Source organism: Haliotis asinina, chromosome 3 (genome assembly GCF_037392515.1).
Source record: "Haliotis asinina isolate JCU_RB_2024 chromosome 3, JCU_Hal_asi_v2, whole genome shotgun sequence".
Lineage (NCBI taxonomy): Eukaryota > Metazoa > Mollusca > Gastropoda > Lepetellida > Haliotidae > Haliotis > Haliotis asinina.
Genome location: NC_090282.1, coordinates 44168248 through 44187796, shown reverse-complemented (window position 1 = coordinate 44187796; position 19549 = coordinate 44168248). Strand labels below are relative to the sequence as shown.

Here is a 19549-nt window from a genome sequence, read left to right as displayed (position 1 = left end):
TTGACCTTCATTTCCGTTAAGCAAGACGGAAGTCTTGAAAACACTTTTCACATTGCTCTTATACATGTAGTTTTAAAGATGGTGTTACATCAGTTTGGTTTCGTTGACTGATGTTACATTTACTACTGTTGAATCCCTTATCTTGGGATTGAGAAAATGTTTGAAATTTTTCCTCTATGGATTAGTCAATATTAATGCCACTTTTTCAAAGTGCTGGAGTAGGTTAAACGTCTTCATAACGTTCTTGTGTACTCATGTAAGTTATTTAGTACAGGAAAGGTTAAAACGAACATGTGCTCCAATTTTGTGATAAACGCCCATCTTGTTTCATTTATTTGAAACTACCTCACATACAGCAACGATTTACAGCATCCGTCATACCTCCTGCCATCACACCTAGAATTCACTTCAGCTTCGGGCCATGATCAACCAGAAAAAACACCCAAAACATAATTCAATTTTCAAAGTCAATTAAATCTGTAGTTGCCATTAAATCACTCATCGTTTTTGCATTATGACTAAACACAGAATTTGGCTCGGAGCGCAAGTCGTCATGGAAACAGATCAACAGGTTAGGCAAAAAATGCCGCAACGGAGCCATGGACGTAATTCGCCTGATATAATTGTCATGATTTTCGTTTAGCCAAGAGGACCGAAACTGAGTGCCTACCGTTACATACAGTGTTTGCTATATAGGCATCCAACTAGAAGACTCTTAGTGTTGATGAGATTAAATGACGTCGTTACATAAATGTATTAACGCCTGAAGCACTGACTGGACTCGTTCTAAGTCTACAGCCATCCCACATAATCGAGATATACATAAACAACATTAAAGGATAAACCTACAAGGGTTTGATGTATGTCACAGTCGTGTTCATTATACTTACCAATGTCATCATACAGTAGAACACGTTTCAGGCCACATCAACGAAGCAGGATTAAAAGTGAACACTTTATGTTACACAATGACTCAAATTTAGGTCTAGGACAGAACATGTCATGAATATCCCCAACACGGTGGGTTTAGAAGCTCCCTAACCCAACTTGCATCATGCATCATTGGTAGCTCTTTGAACTGGATAGCAATATTTCAAAATGTTCAGTTCAGTTACCATTCTTGTTGAAGTGATAGTAAACGTTTCATTTACAGACCTATTGTTTGTGCAAATGTTTTATTTATTATTGGTCTATTCTTCAGTCTGCTAAAACCTAGATGTTACCAGTCACATGTTACCAGTCACATCTTACCAGTCATCAACGGATTACAGAAAAAAATCTTTTAGTTTCACAAAATATCCTCCTTAACATCAACATGGCACTGACACATGACATGCCAAATATGTTCCATACATATCTTCGGTCAGCGCGTGTTTGTCTATTATTAATAGGACATTATAATTGTACATATATACACTTTAGATAATTGTAATTAAACAATGTACGAAGACATCTGGAGAAAAGATTAAATGAAGATGGGACGAGACAAGCTCTAGATGATTCAAGCAGGATTCACAAAGAGGATAAAAAAGGACTAAAGAAGAAGAAATGGTATGCTTAATTCTACTGGAGACATTCGATGCGATGAGCTTCAACAAGGTAACCTAAATCCAATGATGTCTATACGAAACTATCAAAGTGATGAACGTCACGTATTGTGTTCTATGTGTTGGAAGTCGGCCTCCATGCCAATCGTTGGAAACAAGTCATCCTGACTCGTGATGTATTTCTGCTACCCATTCCGTCACAGAAGCTCCATCTTATACGATACTGATCAGAGACGTTAGTGCTGCCTGACACTCAGAGACTTCCTCTCACACAACTTGGTCATGATGACTCCATACGTGGTGGTGGTAAAATTCCGTTTACTTTCTTTACAACCTTCAAATCTCCACACGCCATAATGGCAGACATTGTTACACAGCTCCCACTAACATCCTGTGCGTCTTACCACCTTCCAATATTTCAAATCCGTCAAATACCGATTCCAGACTCCAGATAACAGAGCAAGATGGCGTCTTGTTAACTGATATCGTGATATATCCACACTTCCACGACTAAATACAAGCCAATAGTAACCATTATGTTTGCCTTTCACGTCTTTCTAGTGCTATCTTGAGCGAATCAAGCCTCTTTACACTTGAATTTCCTCGGGGTTTTTTCCGGTTGTAAAAGCTCTATGTTACAAGCCGAGGTGTTCCGAATGCCGTCAGATGTATTCACTAACGTCGGCGTTGTGTCAAACAAGGGTAGACAACTCGTTCCGAGGTACGTTGACATCCCCCGTAGTCTTATGAGAATGTGGAGGGTTTTCGTAAACCGGAAGTCCCTCGTCCGCTCGGCTTTTCTCTGCTCGCCAGTGGTAGGAGTTCTGCATAACGCTGAGTATGCAGAACAGAATGCCCGCTCCGAGGATAACGCTCGATGTTAGCGCCGGGGTCGACTTCATCTTCATCATCGCAAACAGGATCAGAGCTGAAACCAAGCATAATGACTTTACCAGAGCGAATACACGGCACTGATCCATCAAATGTGATCATAAATACTCAATTTGTGTCGCCTGAAAATGTATTATCCACAGTCTATTTCGTGAATGAATTGTGTTTTATGCCGCATGCAGCAACATCACAAAATCGTATTAGTTTGTACAGTAACAATCCATGCGGTCACTATACGATCGAACTGAAAACAATTATATCTTTGTGTTTCAGTGACTCCTTTCTATGAGTTTCGCCATTTCTTGCTTTTTGAATCCGTTTTTGTTGTTCCCCCGGAGTGGTGTTCTCTCGATTTGTGTTTGATGTTTAATGGCATTGTTTTGATACAACAATAAACAAATCATGGAAATGTCATATTAGTGTATAGCCACGGAAAGAAATTGCTTTGAAGTCCTCAATGGCGTCCATCTCAATCATACTCCCACGGGAGTTGGCTATAATAGGAACAAACAGTTCGGTATTGATATAGGCTGGAGATTAAGGGCGCCATGTTAACTCAGGTTAAAGTTCCGTCAAAATTGTTCCCTAAAAACGTTTAGTTTGATTAATTTATAGTTAGGGCAGATAGTATTTCTGTTCACTGCAGAGTTCTGAAGAGGGAAGTTTGAGAACCGGACGTGGTTACATGCATTTAGGAAATAAAGGAACAGACGTGACAGAGAGAAGTCCTTGGGTGAAAGTTAAGACTTATAATTGAATTGCTATGGTGCATTTTTACAAGATCGAAAAACTTCACCAGTCCTTTGATGCCAAAATAGCAACGGATAGATTTTCCTTCGTTCCTTTCGCGAAACTAAAACTGCTGTGCCATTCGCTAGCAAAGGATCTATATGAAGTCGATAATAGTGTTTGCTCCCCGTTGAACCATCGAGTAACAGTATCCTAAATCCAATTCTGAAAGAAAATCACTGGGCGAATATATTTAACTTTGGACACAACTAGTCTTTGGTCGTAAACTAGCATAACCTAGATTACAGAAATTTATAATTGCATGTTCTCCTGCTGGAAATATAGACGCGTCTCTCATGAGTAGCAAGATTCACAAATCAGTGCAGAGATATATCAAGCACAGCCGCATGTTTTATAGATGGTAGACGCCTTACTCGTGGGTAACCGATGTTATGTTACCGACAACCATAGATAATAATATATTGGATCTGGGGATGACGTTTTACGGAAAACATTAATCGATACATTATGTTAAACAGTTAGCATTGACAATAATGCATTCAAGCCTGATGCTCTTACTCACCATATAATTTGATTTGGGCTCAACAATGTCTCCTCACCCTTCATGTAACATTGTATTAACGCTCGGTGGCTGTGTATTCGATGGGAAAGCTGGTGTGAACACGATACTGTTGTGTCAACAAGTGGTAACTGCACAAAATGGTTGTACGAACCAGTCTGGTAAGACTCACATTTTCTGTACTGACCCAGGAAAAGATAGTAAAGATGCATATTTGTTGCACTCACCCAGCAGCAAAGATCGTACGGACACAGATTAATGCACTACTCACCCAGCAGGTAAGATAGTAAGGAAACATATTTATGTACTACTCACCCAGCAGGAAAGATAGTAAGGAAACTTATTTACTGCACTCACCCAGCAGGAAAGATGGTATGGACAGGAAGAAGCCGATGACAGCGATGAATCTGCTACTGGAACACTCCCTCAGATACTTCAGTGCTCTGTAACAAGAAGACATTTCATTTCACTCAACGTAGTGACATTTCTATCACATTTACACTGAGAGTCAGAACTACGCCGCAGACTTGCTTGGTCGTTGTCAGCACAATAAACGCCAAGAAGTACGTGAATGCATTAAGACGAATACATCGCACACATTATTATACTTCTTTGAAGAATAGCAAAACTAAGTATTTCTAATAAGTGCGAAAATGTTTACTTAGAAAATAGTTTCGACTTTACAGAAACGAAATCATTACTGAATGCAACGAAGTGCTCAAACAATTATATTCTGTATATTTTGATGTCACATGGGTAACCAACACGCTTAGTGAATTAGTTAGAGCATAAAAGTATTGTTATTTGATGAAAATATACTGATATCGTAGAAGGCCCGCGAATCATTTCAATTTTCTACGCACTGCTAATTTTACTGAATGAGATCATGCAATCTTCAATCATATTTAGTCTACATTTGCGTAACATTGGGCATAATCTTCCTCATGAAATATTCCTTCCCTAACGCTTTAACCTGTAACTAGATCAGATAGCGGGACTAAGACAATATGCTCAGTGAGTGAAAGAGAGTCTGCTCCATGTCACGACAGTACTTTCTTTCAGGAAACGACACATTACACAGATGGATGAGAAAATTAACTATCTGCCTCAAACTGCCGGTCGCTTTTGGGAATTTGAATTTCATATGTTCCAGATACACAATAGTTAAACTTTCTAAAGCTTGTTAGACCTCGACTCACATTTGCATCCAAACAAGTGTTTCTGTTTAGATACTATGTAGGTAACCGATTTGAAAATGTTTCATTGTAATGGTTGATAACACATTCAACACACAGTAGATTTAAATTTCCAATAGTCTGTAACATTAAGCTACAGAAACTCTGATACAGTGAAATGATTTATTGGCGAAAGCTATAAGTCAAGCAATATAGGTTGGGCATGAAGGATCTGTTGAAGTCAGGTTCTACACCAACTATAGAGAGGTCAACGATGTATATGGGCGTTTTAGAAGCATAATTATTACTGATTGTAACGAGGAGCTCACACAGTTAAGCAATATGGGTTGGGCAGGAACCGCCAAACCAGATCCTACATCAGCTATACAGAGGTCATCAGTGAATATGGACTTTATAGCACCAGAATCATTACTGGCTGTTACGAAGTGCTCAAACAGTCAAGCAATACAGATTGGGCACCGAGCAAATGTTATAGGCATGGTCCTACACCAACTATACGGAGGTCATCAATGAATATGGATGAGTAAGATGGAGTGACAGACAGCAGGGTGATAACATTTCCTTATCACGCGAAGTTTGCTCCTTGGGGTCTTGTCCGGAAGCGAAATTTAATATGTCACTGAGGTATATTTAGCAACAATGTTAGCTTAACGTGGTTGTCTAACCTTAACCGGACACAGTCTATGTGATATTTACAATATCTGTATTATTTAGCCAGCTCAACTGATCATGTCACCATGCTGGTTTGAATTGGTCGAAATTACCAACTACTGCAAACTTGGTATCAACCTTAAGGTCAATGTCAAGAAATTGTGATGGTTAAAGGAATTTATTCTGCATGTTGGTGCTTTGGAGTTGAGTGATTTAGAGAAATCAGAATTGAAAGAAAGAAAACAAATAGCTGGATGGAGTGTCAGAAATGGAGTGGTCAGATTTCAACACTTATGTTCTTGACTTATCTGAAATTACCACGCCAGTGCTTCAGAACAGTTTCCTCATGGACGCTTTAGGACGTATGGCGCATTTCAGAACCAATGCATGCGAAAGGTCAATGGAAGAACTGGTGGTAGGAATAGACCAGCTTTCACAAGGACCTATGCTTGGCTTATCCTTGCAGGTTTCTACAGACTTCTGTCACAGTGATTTTTCTATCTCGGCCAGCAGCAATAGAATATGCACAAAGCATGGCCTCTCTAAGATCCAATCAGAAAATGTTTCACGGAGACAGAATGGAACTGACTAGGACATGTGTACTATGGATACGTCTCCAGATTCCAAATTCATCATTCTGGGAATCGACTTCGAGCACATGTTCACTGGAACACTTCATGAAAATACAGTGAAATCCCAAGAGCGAAAAGCGGTGACATACCCCATAAAATGAAAGTCAACCACTGCCATTAGATATAAATGATTATATTTCATCATTTATGTATACTTGTGAATCAGCCCAGAATCTGTCAGAAAACCAACACTTTGATGACGTTAGTAGGGGTTTAATGCACCATGGTTATGCACCATGGTCCAGCACTACAGCACGTGAAACAGCAGAGCTGAGAGAAGACAGATCGATGGAGACAATAAATGGTGTATGAGTGCTGAACTCTGGGAAACAAGACCGATAGCCCTGTCTTTGAACGTCAGGGAAGCAGTAATTATGTTGGCTTTCATCGATGGTCTGGGAAACAATTGATTCCACTATTCGTATTTCACAGCCCAGAAGTTGAGGGTTCGCTAAGTGCCCTCATTGCCACCCAACTACAGGACACAGCAGAAACCACGGACATTTGTTTGAGGAGCGAGATGAAAACGGCTACGAGGAGGTGAAGTGTGTTGTTATCATAAGGTCTTGTATCAAGGGTGAACGGACTGCTTAGCTGCAGGCATGCACAGACAACTGCTGAAGACAATATATGTTGTGTGTAGAGTTTGTAAAAGAGTGATTGAATTTTTTAACACGCAGGCAAGCATGGATGATACTTACAAGCTATAATTATAAGGGAAGCATGGATGATACATACAAGTTATAATTATAAGAGAAGCATAGATGATAAATAGTCTTGTGAAATAAACTTATGGCTGATAGCATGAACACCGATCTATGCACTGCGATCTATACACAATGAGCTATGTACTATAATCTATGCACTACATTCTATGCGCTATGCGCTATGTAGTATTATCTTTGAGCTATGCTCCATGCAACATGACCTATGTACCATGATCAAAGTCGCGCTTTCTAACCACCCAATTTCCATAAGTCGACTTCCGAGAGGCATTAATATGTTAAACAATTCTGTTTGGTCCATCCATCAGTTGACAGATTTTCTTCCCTATTGAATTGTTCAAATGAAATTGTAATTAAAAATGTCGCGGTTTGTATTTATCAAGCCATGATGGTAGGATAATTGTGTATGTGAAATGTACAACTTAATTTCAGTACTGAAATTAAGATTGATGGATTCGAGAGGCATACGATTTAGAGAACCTAGACTGCCTTAAATTCTCTTCTAAATTATAGAAGAAACAAAAGTGTGATTTATGATAGAATAGGAAAGCTGTGATTCAGAGTCCAGATTTGTATAAGGTTAATTTAACGCCTGTAATATGACGACAGTCTGAAAATAGTTGAGTCCAGACAATCCAGTGATTGATATCATGGGCATCGATCAACGCATTCAGGATACAATGACGTGTATCACTCTCTTAACCTCCCGTGAATCTATCATTTAAGACAAGTCATCTCTGATGACCAGATGTAACCCGTTTCTTCATTGTTTACGGTTAATATAGAGTTTGGTACTAGACGCACTCTATAATCTTGTTGAAGACAAAGATAGTAGTCTGTGACTGCAAAAATAGAGAGACCTCACACGATTTGAAAGGGTCTCAACATAATTGGATTGGTAGACGTCTGATTTAACGTATGAACGGACTATACACATTAACACAACCAGATATACTCCTTGTTAGACACAACGTGTCCGGGACTGAGGATATGTATGGTGGACAGGGGTTTGTGAGGTGTGGCTGCTCTGGACACAGCAAGTGTCAAACCAACAGGTGTAAATGTTTCAAAACCTAGTTGAAGTTGATCAGTCGCTGTCACAATATTTTCAGCTGTTTGTGACAATTTGTAAAGTTGACATTGTAATCTACTTTTGCATGCTAAGTTATTAAGTGAAATTTTATGAAATGACAGAAGTATATTGATTGTTGTGACTCAAAATAACGCGAAATGGTTGACCATCTTAGCCACTTCCCGAAATGACTGATTTCACAATCTGACTGTAACATATATGCGGTGTAAAATATTTTCAGCTGTTTGTGACAATTTGTAAAGTTGACATTGTAATCTACTTTTGCATGTTAAGTTATTAAGTGAAATTTTATGAAATGACAGAAGTATATTGATTGTTGTGATTCAAAATAACGGGAAATGGTTGACCATCTTAGCCACTTCCCGAAATGACTGATTTCACAATCTGACTGTAACATATATGCGGTGTAAAACAATATAGAACAGCGTGCACTACATTGCTCTGGACGTCTTTTCTACCCTAGACTGCAACTTTCGGTCCCGACAAAATGCTTCATAGGTTATCATGATTCAACTCCTGATAACTGGACATAGCATAAATGGACAGCTTCTCTTTTCGGCACCAGAGTGACTTCATAGAGTAATTCGTTTCATAAAGCTGGACATCTAAGCCAAACTGGTTGATGTTACCAAGTGTTAACTCACGTCTTGACACAGAGGTAACGTTGTCTGGTATAACGCCACATGTATGAAACATGCTTTACAATGACATTAGCCCCAGAGCTGAACAATAGTAAAAATTCATACATGTTAACAAACAACAGCTCCTGACTTGATGTCCCCAACAAGTTTGCTGATGTTTTTGTTTATTATCTAATAGTCTGTGGAGCAATACATAGACTGGTAGCGGCATATGAATTCTGTTTAAGATATTTTACCATATTTTACCATGACTAGGTCTTTAACTATCATAACTGGGTGTCAGAATACCATGACTGGATCTACAAGCCCCCCAAACTTACACCTTGTAGGAAGGATTACTGGACCTTTTTCCCCGATCACTCCAATGTCCAGCAAACGGTAGCAGACTGTATATGATTAAACACTTCGACGATATGTTTCAGCGACTCATAATGCGGTACACTAGAGCCGTATTCAATACGCGACTTTATCCGAGGTCTACATTAAGATTACATAGACAATTTAAAGTAGAATGTTCACCTATAATTGTTGCTATAGACATACGCGTACAATGGATCAAAGGATAATCCTGTGGCGCCTTTGGCGTGTTTACTGTGTGGGCTATCAGTCCTTCATACACTGGCTCATTACTGTCAACATACTGTCTGAACTGTCATGGGCATGCTCGCATCACACCAGAACACACTGACTTGTGGGAGCCACTGCGTTGTGAGATCATTACCCAATTTGAAATAATTCCCTCTCGTTCCTAAAGGAGATCATGTTACAGACACAGACCTCTCAAAAGGTGACTCGGGATCTTTTTCTTGTCAGCTTGGTGATGCGGTCCTGTCGGGCACATCTTGTATTACATATATACAAATCTACATATATTTTCGTCACAGTTGCATTTGTTGTTTACTGGCTAGACTACGTCCTATTGTACAGGCGGTGATATCCACGTGTGATTTCGTGACCAAAGAGTTGGTTTTATTTCCATTTAATAGTCAAGATGTATTCCAACTTAAACAGAGCCTTATATTCATATACCATGAATCCTCTGTTTGGTTTGGTTTGTTTGCTGTGTAATGCCACACTCAGCAATATTCCAGCCATATGGCAGCTTTCGGTAAATAATCGAGTCATTAACCGAAAAGCCAGTGATCAACAGCATGACCATCAGTCTACGCAACTGCAATACATTGACATGTGTCAACCAAGTCAGCGAGGTCTGACCACCCTCTTATAAACATGGTCTCCCGAAGATTTCTAACCCGGACCCTCACGGGTCTTCCAATGGGAGATGTCTGGAATATGAGAATCGAGTCCGCATGAAGCTGTTTCAAATGGAAACAAGCTACAAGGTATTACAGTACTGAAAGTGAAATAAAACATTATCTTTTGCCATAAACGACTCGAATCATAGGGCATGAAAATGCTTAATTGTGCTCTCCCCGTAGCTACCAAACTATTACAGAGGCCTAATCGAGGCGTGATTGAATTTGGCGATTTATGGCGATTCTACTGCTGAACCAAATTTTACCACCCTGCAGTGACTACGTACGATTAATGTTCAGGATTCACATCACAGAAGCAAGGACTACTAATGCACTAACTGTCCAGTCGGTGTGAATTTGTGTGAATTTAAATGCTACATTGGACTGGATTAATTCCATATAGGTGTGTAAATGTGGAACTATATTCAGTAGTTAACTGTTGACATTCCACTTCAGTGTGATGAGCAGTTGGTCCTGAAAACCACACACGAAGAATTATACGGACATTGTTCGACCCTTAACTCGACCAGACTTCATCATTCTGAAATTAGCATCTGCTCTGGCTACTTAAATCTTATACTAGCAAGGGAAGACGTCTTCCGAGACGCTCTTGGACTCAATTCAAACCAATTTAATCCTCTCATGAAATTCAATGATTCTTGTGTACATTCATCCTCTCGACGGCGAGCCCTGGGCGTCCGAGGTGGGACTGCAATCACTAACGGCATGCAGCCGAGGTCGCAGGCAATATATCGGCAATTCACCGGCTACACCCTCCATTGTTTCAAGAATAGGACTTGTATCACATTTGATTGCACGTCTCTGGAAGTCATTGGTCTCTCATAAGCTGTAAACGGCGGTTGTTATAATCACATACTTCCATTACTGGCGCCTTTAAGAATCTGGGATTGATCTTTAGGAACGTCAGAATGGAAGCAAACAAGTAGGTAAAAGCTAGACGTTTACGTTTAATCTATAAGAGAGATTTACCGTTATACATGAGACCTGCATCAGGACTGGCAGGTTTAGGTGGAGCCTTGGGTACAGCAGGGGATTGACTTTCCGTTTAACTGTAATAGTCTATCCGAAAGTAGACAGTCAACTTGCCAATTGGGGATTATGTAGATTTCTCTTAGTATGCCTGCTTGGTAATATATATCAGAATGCAGTATCATTAGCTCCATTGCGTGCAGTGTATACTTGATAGAAACAGTTTGAAATGTACGTTGACAGTTGGGATTCGTTCAGAAACTATATGCATAATTCAGTTTATCGTGGACCGATTCGTTTTCACGTCGAGAAGGGATACAAACTTTGAACACAATTCAATTTTATTCCGATTCCTAAAATATAAACATATAAACGGGATCAATTAATTCCATTCTGTGCTGATGTATTTTGAACCATTACCTGACCTACATACAAACAACAGACAGCCGATATATACCCATCTGACACACAACACAATGCTGTGGAAGGTAATGATACAACGTTGTCACAACGTTAGTATTACGTCATTTTGCAACGCTATTCACAACGTTAAAGGAACGTTATATATGTACCTTGTCAAACAGTTGTGTATCGACTATAGCACAATAATTTGCGTTACGATACGTAACACTTTCCACTTTGAGATTCACCATTTAGCTACAGCTTCAGATAATACATGGCCAAAACAACAAGCAAATTTGTTGACGTGAATTTGTGCAGTGTTACTGTTAACTGCAGGAACTATTCACATATCAATGTTAGATATAAAGTTAAGACAACGTAAATACGTTCGCATAAAAAGCTTTAACATTGTGGCGACGTGAAAGTGACTTGCCACAACGTCACGTCACAATATCAAGTCACAACGTTGTGACAACGTAACTGGGACTCCTCAGAATAATGTTGAAACAAACGAAAACATAGCTTTGTGACAATTTGTTAGCTGGGTAGCTGGAATACGGAGTTAAACAACAAACAGACATCCGCTACAGCTGGTGGCAGGGAGACCTGAGACGATGAACTCTCTGGGAGGCATCCAGTAGGTAATGTACTACTACAGTTATACACTAATGAACAAACAACAAACAGACATCCGCTACAGTTGGTGGTAGAGAGACCTAGGACGGTGACCCCTCTGGGAGACATCCAATAGGTGATGTACTACTACATGTACAGTTATACTATAACGAAGGCGAGCAGACGCGCCTGCAGCTCTCAGTGACTGTACACCATGCCCTGTGGGATGAAGACGCAGTCTTGTGACGAAAAACAGAGGGAGCACTTGAGAAGTCAATTAGCGACTATGATCACAAGATCAAGTGAGCATAGAGTGTAAAAGGTGTAGGTAACACTGTCACATATACTCATGTACATATGTCATTCGACAGAACCTTCGATACGTACGTCAGCTATACTAATTTTTTGCATGTGTAGAAAATGTCTCGTTGAACCTGTATACAAAGAATATTTTACCATAACGACAAGGGTGCATATGCCCAGATAAATGAAATCTACAAGACAATAATTCCGTATTTGCAATGTAGTTATACTGTACGTAAGTGTGTCTTCCGGCACATCCAAACCTTTTTTGGACATGTTAAAATGAGGTCTCATTTGAAGTCGCGAATTTCATGGACATATTTTGGTTACAGATAAACTTTTCAATCTAGGTTTAAGTGTCAAGAGCTTGATCAGGTCAGACATTGCATTGAGGACTTGACCCATGATCTCCCTCACACGTAAGTGTCGTCTTCTGATTGGCTTACTAAATCAATGTACCCCGCTTACACGCGCGAGTAACATTTTGTATGTTACCTGCTGCAAATGCCGAACAGTGGGAATTCGTTGGGTACTTCGTGAATGTAGTGTTTGGTCTGCTGCCTAACTCCGGTACACCTTATTATGATCCAATACTTCAAAAAGTTCATAGTCAATATTGAAGTCTTAGGTAAGATAAATACGTTGTTCTCTGGTCCCTCGAGGCCCTTGAGTTGACCCTTCAGTCCATGGACCCCAAGGGACCAGTGAACGACTTACAATGTGACACGATTCCATTTGATATGACACATCGATTGCCATCATGCCGGCCGATGCTATCTCACGGCTATACTGCAATGTTTAAGTGACTGTGTGCAGGTAGTCGTCTTATGGAAGAGCTGTTGTTGGGTGCAGTGTCAGACAACAAAACAACCACCCACTTCATCAGGGTCAGCTGTGGCAGTGCCGGGTGCCACAGGGGGAACAGTACAAGCTGACCATTTCGCGGACATGTATCTTCACTGATTTACAGCAAGCCATTCATGCAACTGTTATCACTATTCATCCATTAACAGAGGGATCCGGAAGGCCACCATTGAATGCATATCCTCTGGGGTAGAGCAGATATCATCCCCACACCATCAAAGCGCTTCCTACCGGTTCAGATGATTCACCTTATAGTATTTCGTGTTTCATTGTTTGAAATGAAATGAAACGAAACGAGTGGCTAAAGGCGTTATATGCGACTCTAACATTCCATTTCTTTAAAAAAATATACACAGCAGTTCTAAAGACAAGAACAAAGGACAGAGCACAGTATTGATTATATTAACCAGTTATTGCAGTTTGTCCAAACTCAACCGTAGAAATAGAATCTGTTTCCAATAAATTCCTTTCAAAGGACGTAATATCGACTGCTTGGTCGGGCGCCAATGGATGAACCAGTCCAGTATTGCCTGTTTCAAAATAGGAATGCACAGACATTTTTCATTGAAGGGAAAAAAATAATGTTTGATATATTTCTATGGTTTTTCGCTTGAACAGTTAATACAACGGCACACATGCACCGCAAGTCGGATTCTAATGCAAAGGTGAACAACATTCTTAGATCCCACCATACATCTTTCCAACGCTCTCAGTTGGACGAATCAGAGGCAACTAGTGCTATTGGTTTCGGGAAGCATTCGGTCCGGGACTTCGATTTTATGTCCAGCAAACAGACCAAAATTTAGGAGTAATGCCATCAACAGTTATAAACGAATTATGTGCCCGAAAAATGAAACAACAAATAGATCATGACGCGTATAAATAGAAGAAGAAAAATGATGAATGTCAGTTTGAATAAACATGTTAATAAATCATGGATACACACAATAAAAATAATACGATAAACTGTAACATGGTTGTCTTGAAATGTTGGAAATGCAATCAACGCCAGATAACCTAACAATCCATCACGATGTGTGTACAGATGTGAAGAAAACATGCAAAACAAAAGGTTGTTATGTATTTATATTCATGAAAACTAAGCGACCCTCTTTTCGAGTTTGTATTGCCATTATGATTTCGTTCTAATATTATGAAATGATTTGTAAACTTTGCTCAAAACCTAAGATGTGTTTTGTATTTCAAGCCACCGGGACATATACATTGGAGTTACATGGATTATACAAGCATATACAGCTTGAATAAACAGGGTATGACGACTAATACAATTGTTTTCTATTACATTATTTTGTTGTCTTTCACTTTCAGAGTTTTGGTAAATTTCATTTCAATTTCAATTTTGAAGTTAACACGTGAACATTTATGTGTATAAACCTTTAGGATGAAGATGTACACATCTACGATGCTGGCAGCTGTTGTGAATGCCCTAGATTTTTATTAGGAGTAGGTATGATTTTCTCAAACGTTTTCAGGAAAATAATTTGTAGAAGAATAAAATAAAATGTAGCAGAACGGTGACTGCACATTTTGGAGTGTTAAAAACCTGCCTCAGAGGTACAACAGTGGTCCTCAGACACGTCTTCAGTGGTGACTGGATGGATCGGGTGGTTAGGATTGGTGATGGAAAGTCTGGTTCAGATTGGATTATTTACAGACCGCTGTCGTATAGCTTTAAATGGCTCAATGAAACTTCAAAACACAAACAAATCTTGTATATATTTGGGGGTGTTGGCCGAGGCATATTAATCCCCCACACCACCCCCTCCCAAAAAATATCTACAATGAGTAACTAAATAATTAAAAAAAATAATATTAATAACCACAAAGACAAACAAAAACACCGAAGTAAGTAAAACATTGCGCTTTATATGCACTTTGGCTTACTAGTTCGGTTTTTCAGTTTTCACAAGAGCAGGCGGCAGCTTAAAGTGTCTCTCGCTGTACCCAAAGCCTACTCTTTGTTGTTCTCCCTATTGTGTCACCTCACCCACATAGCTGCTAGTGACTCTCATTTTGTAACAGCTTCCGTACTCGTCTGGAACCCTCTAATGAGACTTTCAGATCTTTTCCTGTACGACCTGTACTTCATGAACATTGGTTTGTGTCTAGACACATTTGGTTTAGACCCAGGGAGGTGGCCAGGTTGAAATCTTACGTACATTAAAGGCCAGCTACGAGTAGGTACAATTGGCTGTAAATGGGATTCGAGCGTCATTTAAATATCGCTGTTTTTTTCTGTTTACAATTCTGTTATTCAGAATGATAAATATTTCGGTTAATAATCACTCTATTGACGCAAGGGAACTACGCCTCACTGATTAAACTATCTGTGTCTTGCTCAGGCAATGGGCCATAACGTCTTATTTTCAAATACACGTCGGTCATGTGAGCGAAGATTGTGAGCAGATTTGGCTTACTCGCTGCATGAACACCTGGTGTCGCCATGGATGTTTAGAGGTACAGTATTTTCACTACTGTTCCACAACTGAATAACGTCTTTATTATATGGGGCGGTGGCGTAGCCTAGTGGATAAAACCTTTGCCCGTCACGCCAAGGACCAGTGTTCGATTCCCCACATGGTGACAATGTGTCAATCAGATTTCTCGTATCCCCTGCATTGATATTGCTAAAGGCAGCGTAAAACCCATCTTACTCACGCATTCTTACGTCATATACGTGCCACGAACCACGCTGCAGAAGCAATGACGTCACTTTAGACCTAAACTGTTTCCCGGTTCCCGATACGTGGCCAGTTGCCATATGAGAAACGGACCCAAGCGTACTTTCGACCTTAACGGCATCACCAAGAATGAAAGACACCATGTGTTTTCGTCAGATATGGAGAATCTAAATCATCTGAAAAGAATCACAATTTCCCTTGGCGAATGCTCTTGAAATTGAGTATTACATAAAACACTTCATTTTGTTTTTGCAAAATGCCAAGATAATCATGATTCGTGAACAAAAGAGATACTTTCAGGTATAATTGCGTCATTATATTACTGATAAAAGATTATATCAACCTTGTAGTTGGCAAGAAAACATCAATATCCTTTATATGCCGTTAATGTTTTCATAACGCAATCTAAATGTGTTTAGGCGTGAACATTCGCATAAGGTTATGACACGCAAGTCGGATATTAAAGATTAACAAGGTATAAACAACATCTTTATGGGTCGTAACTTTTTATCGTTGCCTCGAAACGTTGATTTGAGAATGTGATTTTCTGTCGCGAAAATAAAAAGACAGAATAGCACCCAATTAAGTCGAATGTAACGTTTCTCAAACGATCGAGTATAGGCTTTATGATGCCAGTGCATGTATGATACACATCGTGGCAATGTCTTTGGGTTTTCAGACACACTCACGGGTATGATGATTACAGATCTACTTTGCTGTATTCAATTTCCAGGAACCACATTTGAATAAACTCGTTTTGGGGATTCCTTGAGAGTCATATGAACGTAAACAGTGTCTTCCCTCAGTCATTTCATACATGAAGCTATATATTGAACGTCAACGTCAGATAATCTGTAGGAAAAAATGCGCAAGGAAATTACAGCAAAAAAATATATGAAAGGATCACTAAAAATGAATGTGGACACCAGGTGTTCGCTGAAAGGGTATACATGGTGTCATTAATAACCTGCAGCATCGGGCAACTTAACAGGCTCATTCATTGCCAAGCTCGTGCAATAAAGCTCATACCATTTACACGAACACACAACATGACTGATGTTCGTTATTTGTGCGTGTTGTGTGATAACACCGTTAAGAAAAAGAATGCAGCATCACAGTCAGCCTTTTCTCGTCTCAAACTCTACATTTAAGTTCTAAAATGTGAAATATAGATTTGTCTGAGGCTCTTTACAGTTAGACGCAAGGTCATGGTCAACGCCTAAGGCAACTTCGTCACTGGTCACTAACGTCATTTGTGGAGGAACACCGGCGGTAATGGTTTGACAATGCAATCCAATGTGTTTAGTCCCTTACACGCACTCGGATCTGACTCTGACGTAGGTTGTAATCTTGTCATGATATACGAGACAAGCTTCCAGAGACGACTATTATTGCTACGGGACACTGTTGGCAAACCTGCATACTGCACATACAGAGATAACGGTTCCATCGATATGGATGTACCAAAATTCATATTTTTCTTTCAAAAGGTTCAAAGACAATTTCAAGTAACGCCATCTCTATTTCTTCAGGCACTGAATACACAGATATATTTGATGTCAATAACATTCATCAGTGTCATGTACTGTCTGTCTTCACTCTGGCTTATATGCACACCAACCTTTTTGAGCCATTTTTAAAGAAATGGTAAAATCGTGGCGATAACATAGTGATAATATGGAATTCCGTCCAACAAGAACAAGAAAGGTGATCTCGCTGTGAATTCATGGGTGATAAAACGCCAACTATAGCGAGTCTAGTCTGTGACTCGAGGTTACAGACACATTAGATGACGGAGATCCCATACAAAATCCGCCTACTATGGCTAGACAATAGCGGTGTTAAGTCAGTAAAGTGGATTGAATACCATAATTGCAGGATCAGAGGCTGAAACGTTTTTAGATGTTCTTCACCGGCTGCTAAACATGGTAGATTACTCGATAAAAAATACAATGTACATGTATACATGTATATATGTATATATGTATACATGTATATATGTATATATGTATATATGTATATGTATTTTAACAAAAGAAACAGCTTTAGGACGCTAATCTTTCTTCAATAATTTTGAATTTTGTCATATCGTATTTATAAATTTCAGGTACTCGCTGATTACCATGTAATCAATTCTGTCTCATTTCCTATCGATGACTTGTTTATTTAACTTTAATCAGTGCATGCTAAGGCACAAAATTGAAATTCGTACACTAACCTGAAGAGAGTACATACAAACTTGTAGAAAGGTCTTTGACAAACGCCGATGCAGTTTCAAGTACCACAGCCGAGACTCAGGAAACTCCATTATCGCTGACTGGAGTAAATGGCAGCTTGTGTTCAGACAATCAAATGTAAATACCGTTGTTCTTTACATACCGTTTCCGTCTCTGAGTTCCCAGACATGGCTGAAAGGTATTTGACAAGGGTGATTTCGGAAGATGGCTCGACAGCTAGATGTATCGCTTTTCGTGATGCAGTGTGCATTGTACAAAGTGATCTGGCAGAGTAGTACATGCAAGCGCTCAATTGTGAGTTTTCATGTGGCATTGAACAGAAGCTTTAAATATCATGCTTTAAAGATCAGAACAGAATTGACATTCATACAAGCGATTCATATGTAAGAATGGAATGAAAATAGACATGATTCAGCTCATAACTGTTAAACCCTGACTTGTGCAGAGAGAGGTCAGTTAACGGGCGTTTATGTACTTTGTCTGCTGCAAAAGATGGCTTCATTTCTTATAGATAATTCCCCATTCCCTCGCGTGGTGTAGTAATACCCTAATTCCAGACATTTGGCGCTTATTCTTCAGAGATATTGTGATACTTCAGAAGTTTCGTTTTGATTAACAAAGGTCGACACGTGCTTGTGCAGCCCAGGGGATCATTAATGGTTAGCTATGTGACATTTGAGACAAACACGGTATGTAAAAACGCTATAACCAACGTCTATCTCCTTGACGAATACGTTGTCATTTGTGAGAGTGACCTGTACACACGCTTCAGAAGGTGTCTCGATACAACCTTATTCAAGGCACGTTTTGCGTGAATATTTGAGCCGGTAAATGTATGTGCTGTAGTTCCCACGAGATGTATAGGAATCATGTGTGTGTGTGTGTGTGTGTGTGTGTGTGTGTGTGTGTGTGTGTGTGTGTAGTGTGTGCATGCGTGTGCTTATGAATGAGAAAGAAATGTGTTTTATTGTGTGTGCATGCGTGCGTGCGTTCGTGTGTCGTATGTGTGTGATTTCAGTGTTCTGCGTTTCGAAAACCCTGTAACCCATGACAGGTAAACTCCAGAATCTAACATCACCTCATCGGTTTTGGCTTGAAGGTCTATCATTAATCACCGTCTGCACATGACAGAACTGTTCAGGGACCATCCATTAATGCAGTTTGTGACGCCGTCGAGAACGATGATGTGTAGATGAGTTGCCACGGAACCACTGAAGTTGTTTCAACATTGACTTGCATCGCGTGTGTTTGTGATGAGAGTTTCCCTTCGGACAGGATCCGCTCACAGCGAACACTTTGTACAATAATTTTGAATACTGCTCCACTGCTCCTACTGAATACCACGTGCTTATGACATATTCGGAACAGTACCGAGGACTCTAAGAACACATTTGCTGTGATTAAGGAATTATTTGCCGTTATTTACAACCATTAACGTCGATACACAATTTACACCGCGCTTTTTGGCCGTTGATATAGTATGGCCGAATATAGA

General features: G+C 39.7%; 1 protein-coding gene across 1 annotated transcript in view; it reads right to left on the bottom strand.

The window, feature by feature from the left end:
* Window positions 1–1210: 1210 nt before the first annotated feature.
* The window catches only part of LOC137276869 (transmembrane protein 221-like), a 41363-nt gene continuing 23024 nt past the window's right edge, over window positions 1211–19549 (bottom strand). The window contains exons 2-3 of the mRNA XM_067808517.1: window positions 4105–4190; window positions 1211–2475 (exon numbers count right to left, since the gene is read on the bottom strand). Coding sequence (XP_067664618.1) covers window positions 2240–2475; window positions 4105–4190 — 322 coding nt within the window. The 3' untranslated portion in view covers window positions 1211–2239. The remainder of the gene's footprint in view (window positions 2476–4104; window positions 4191–19549) is intronic.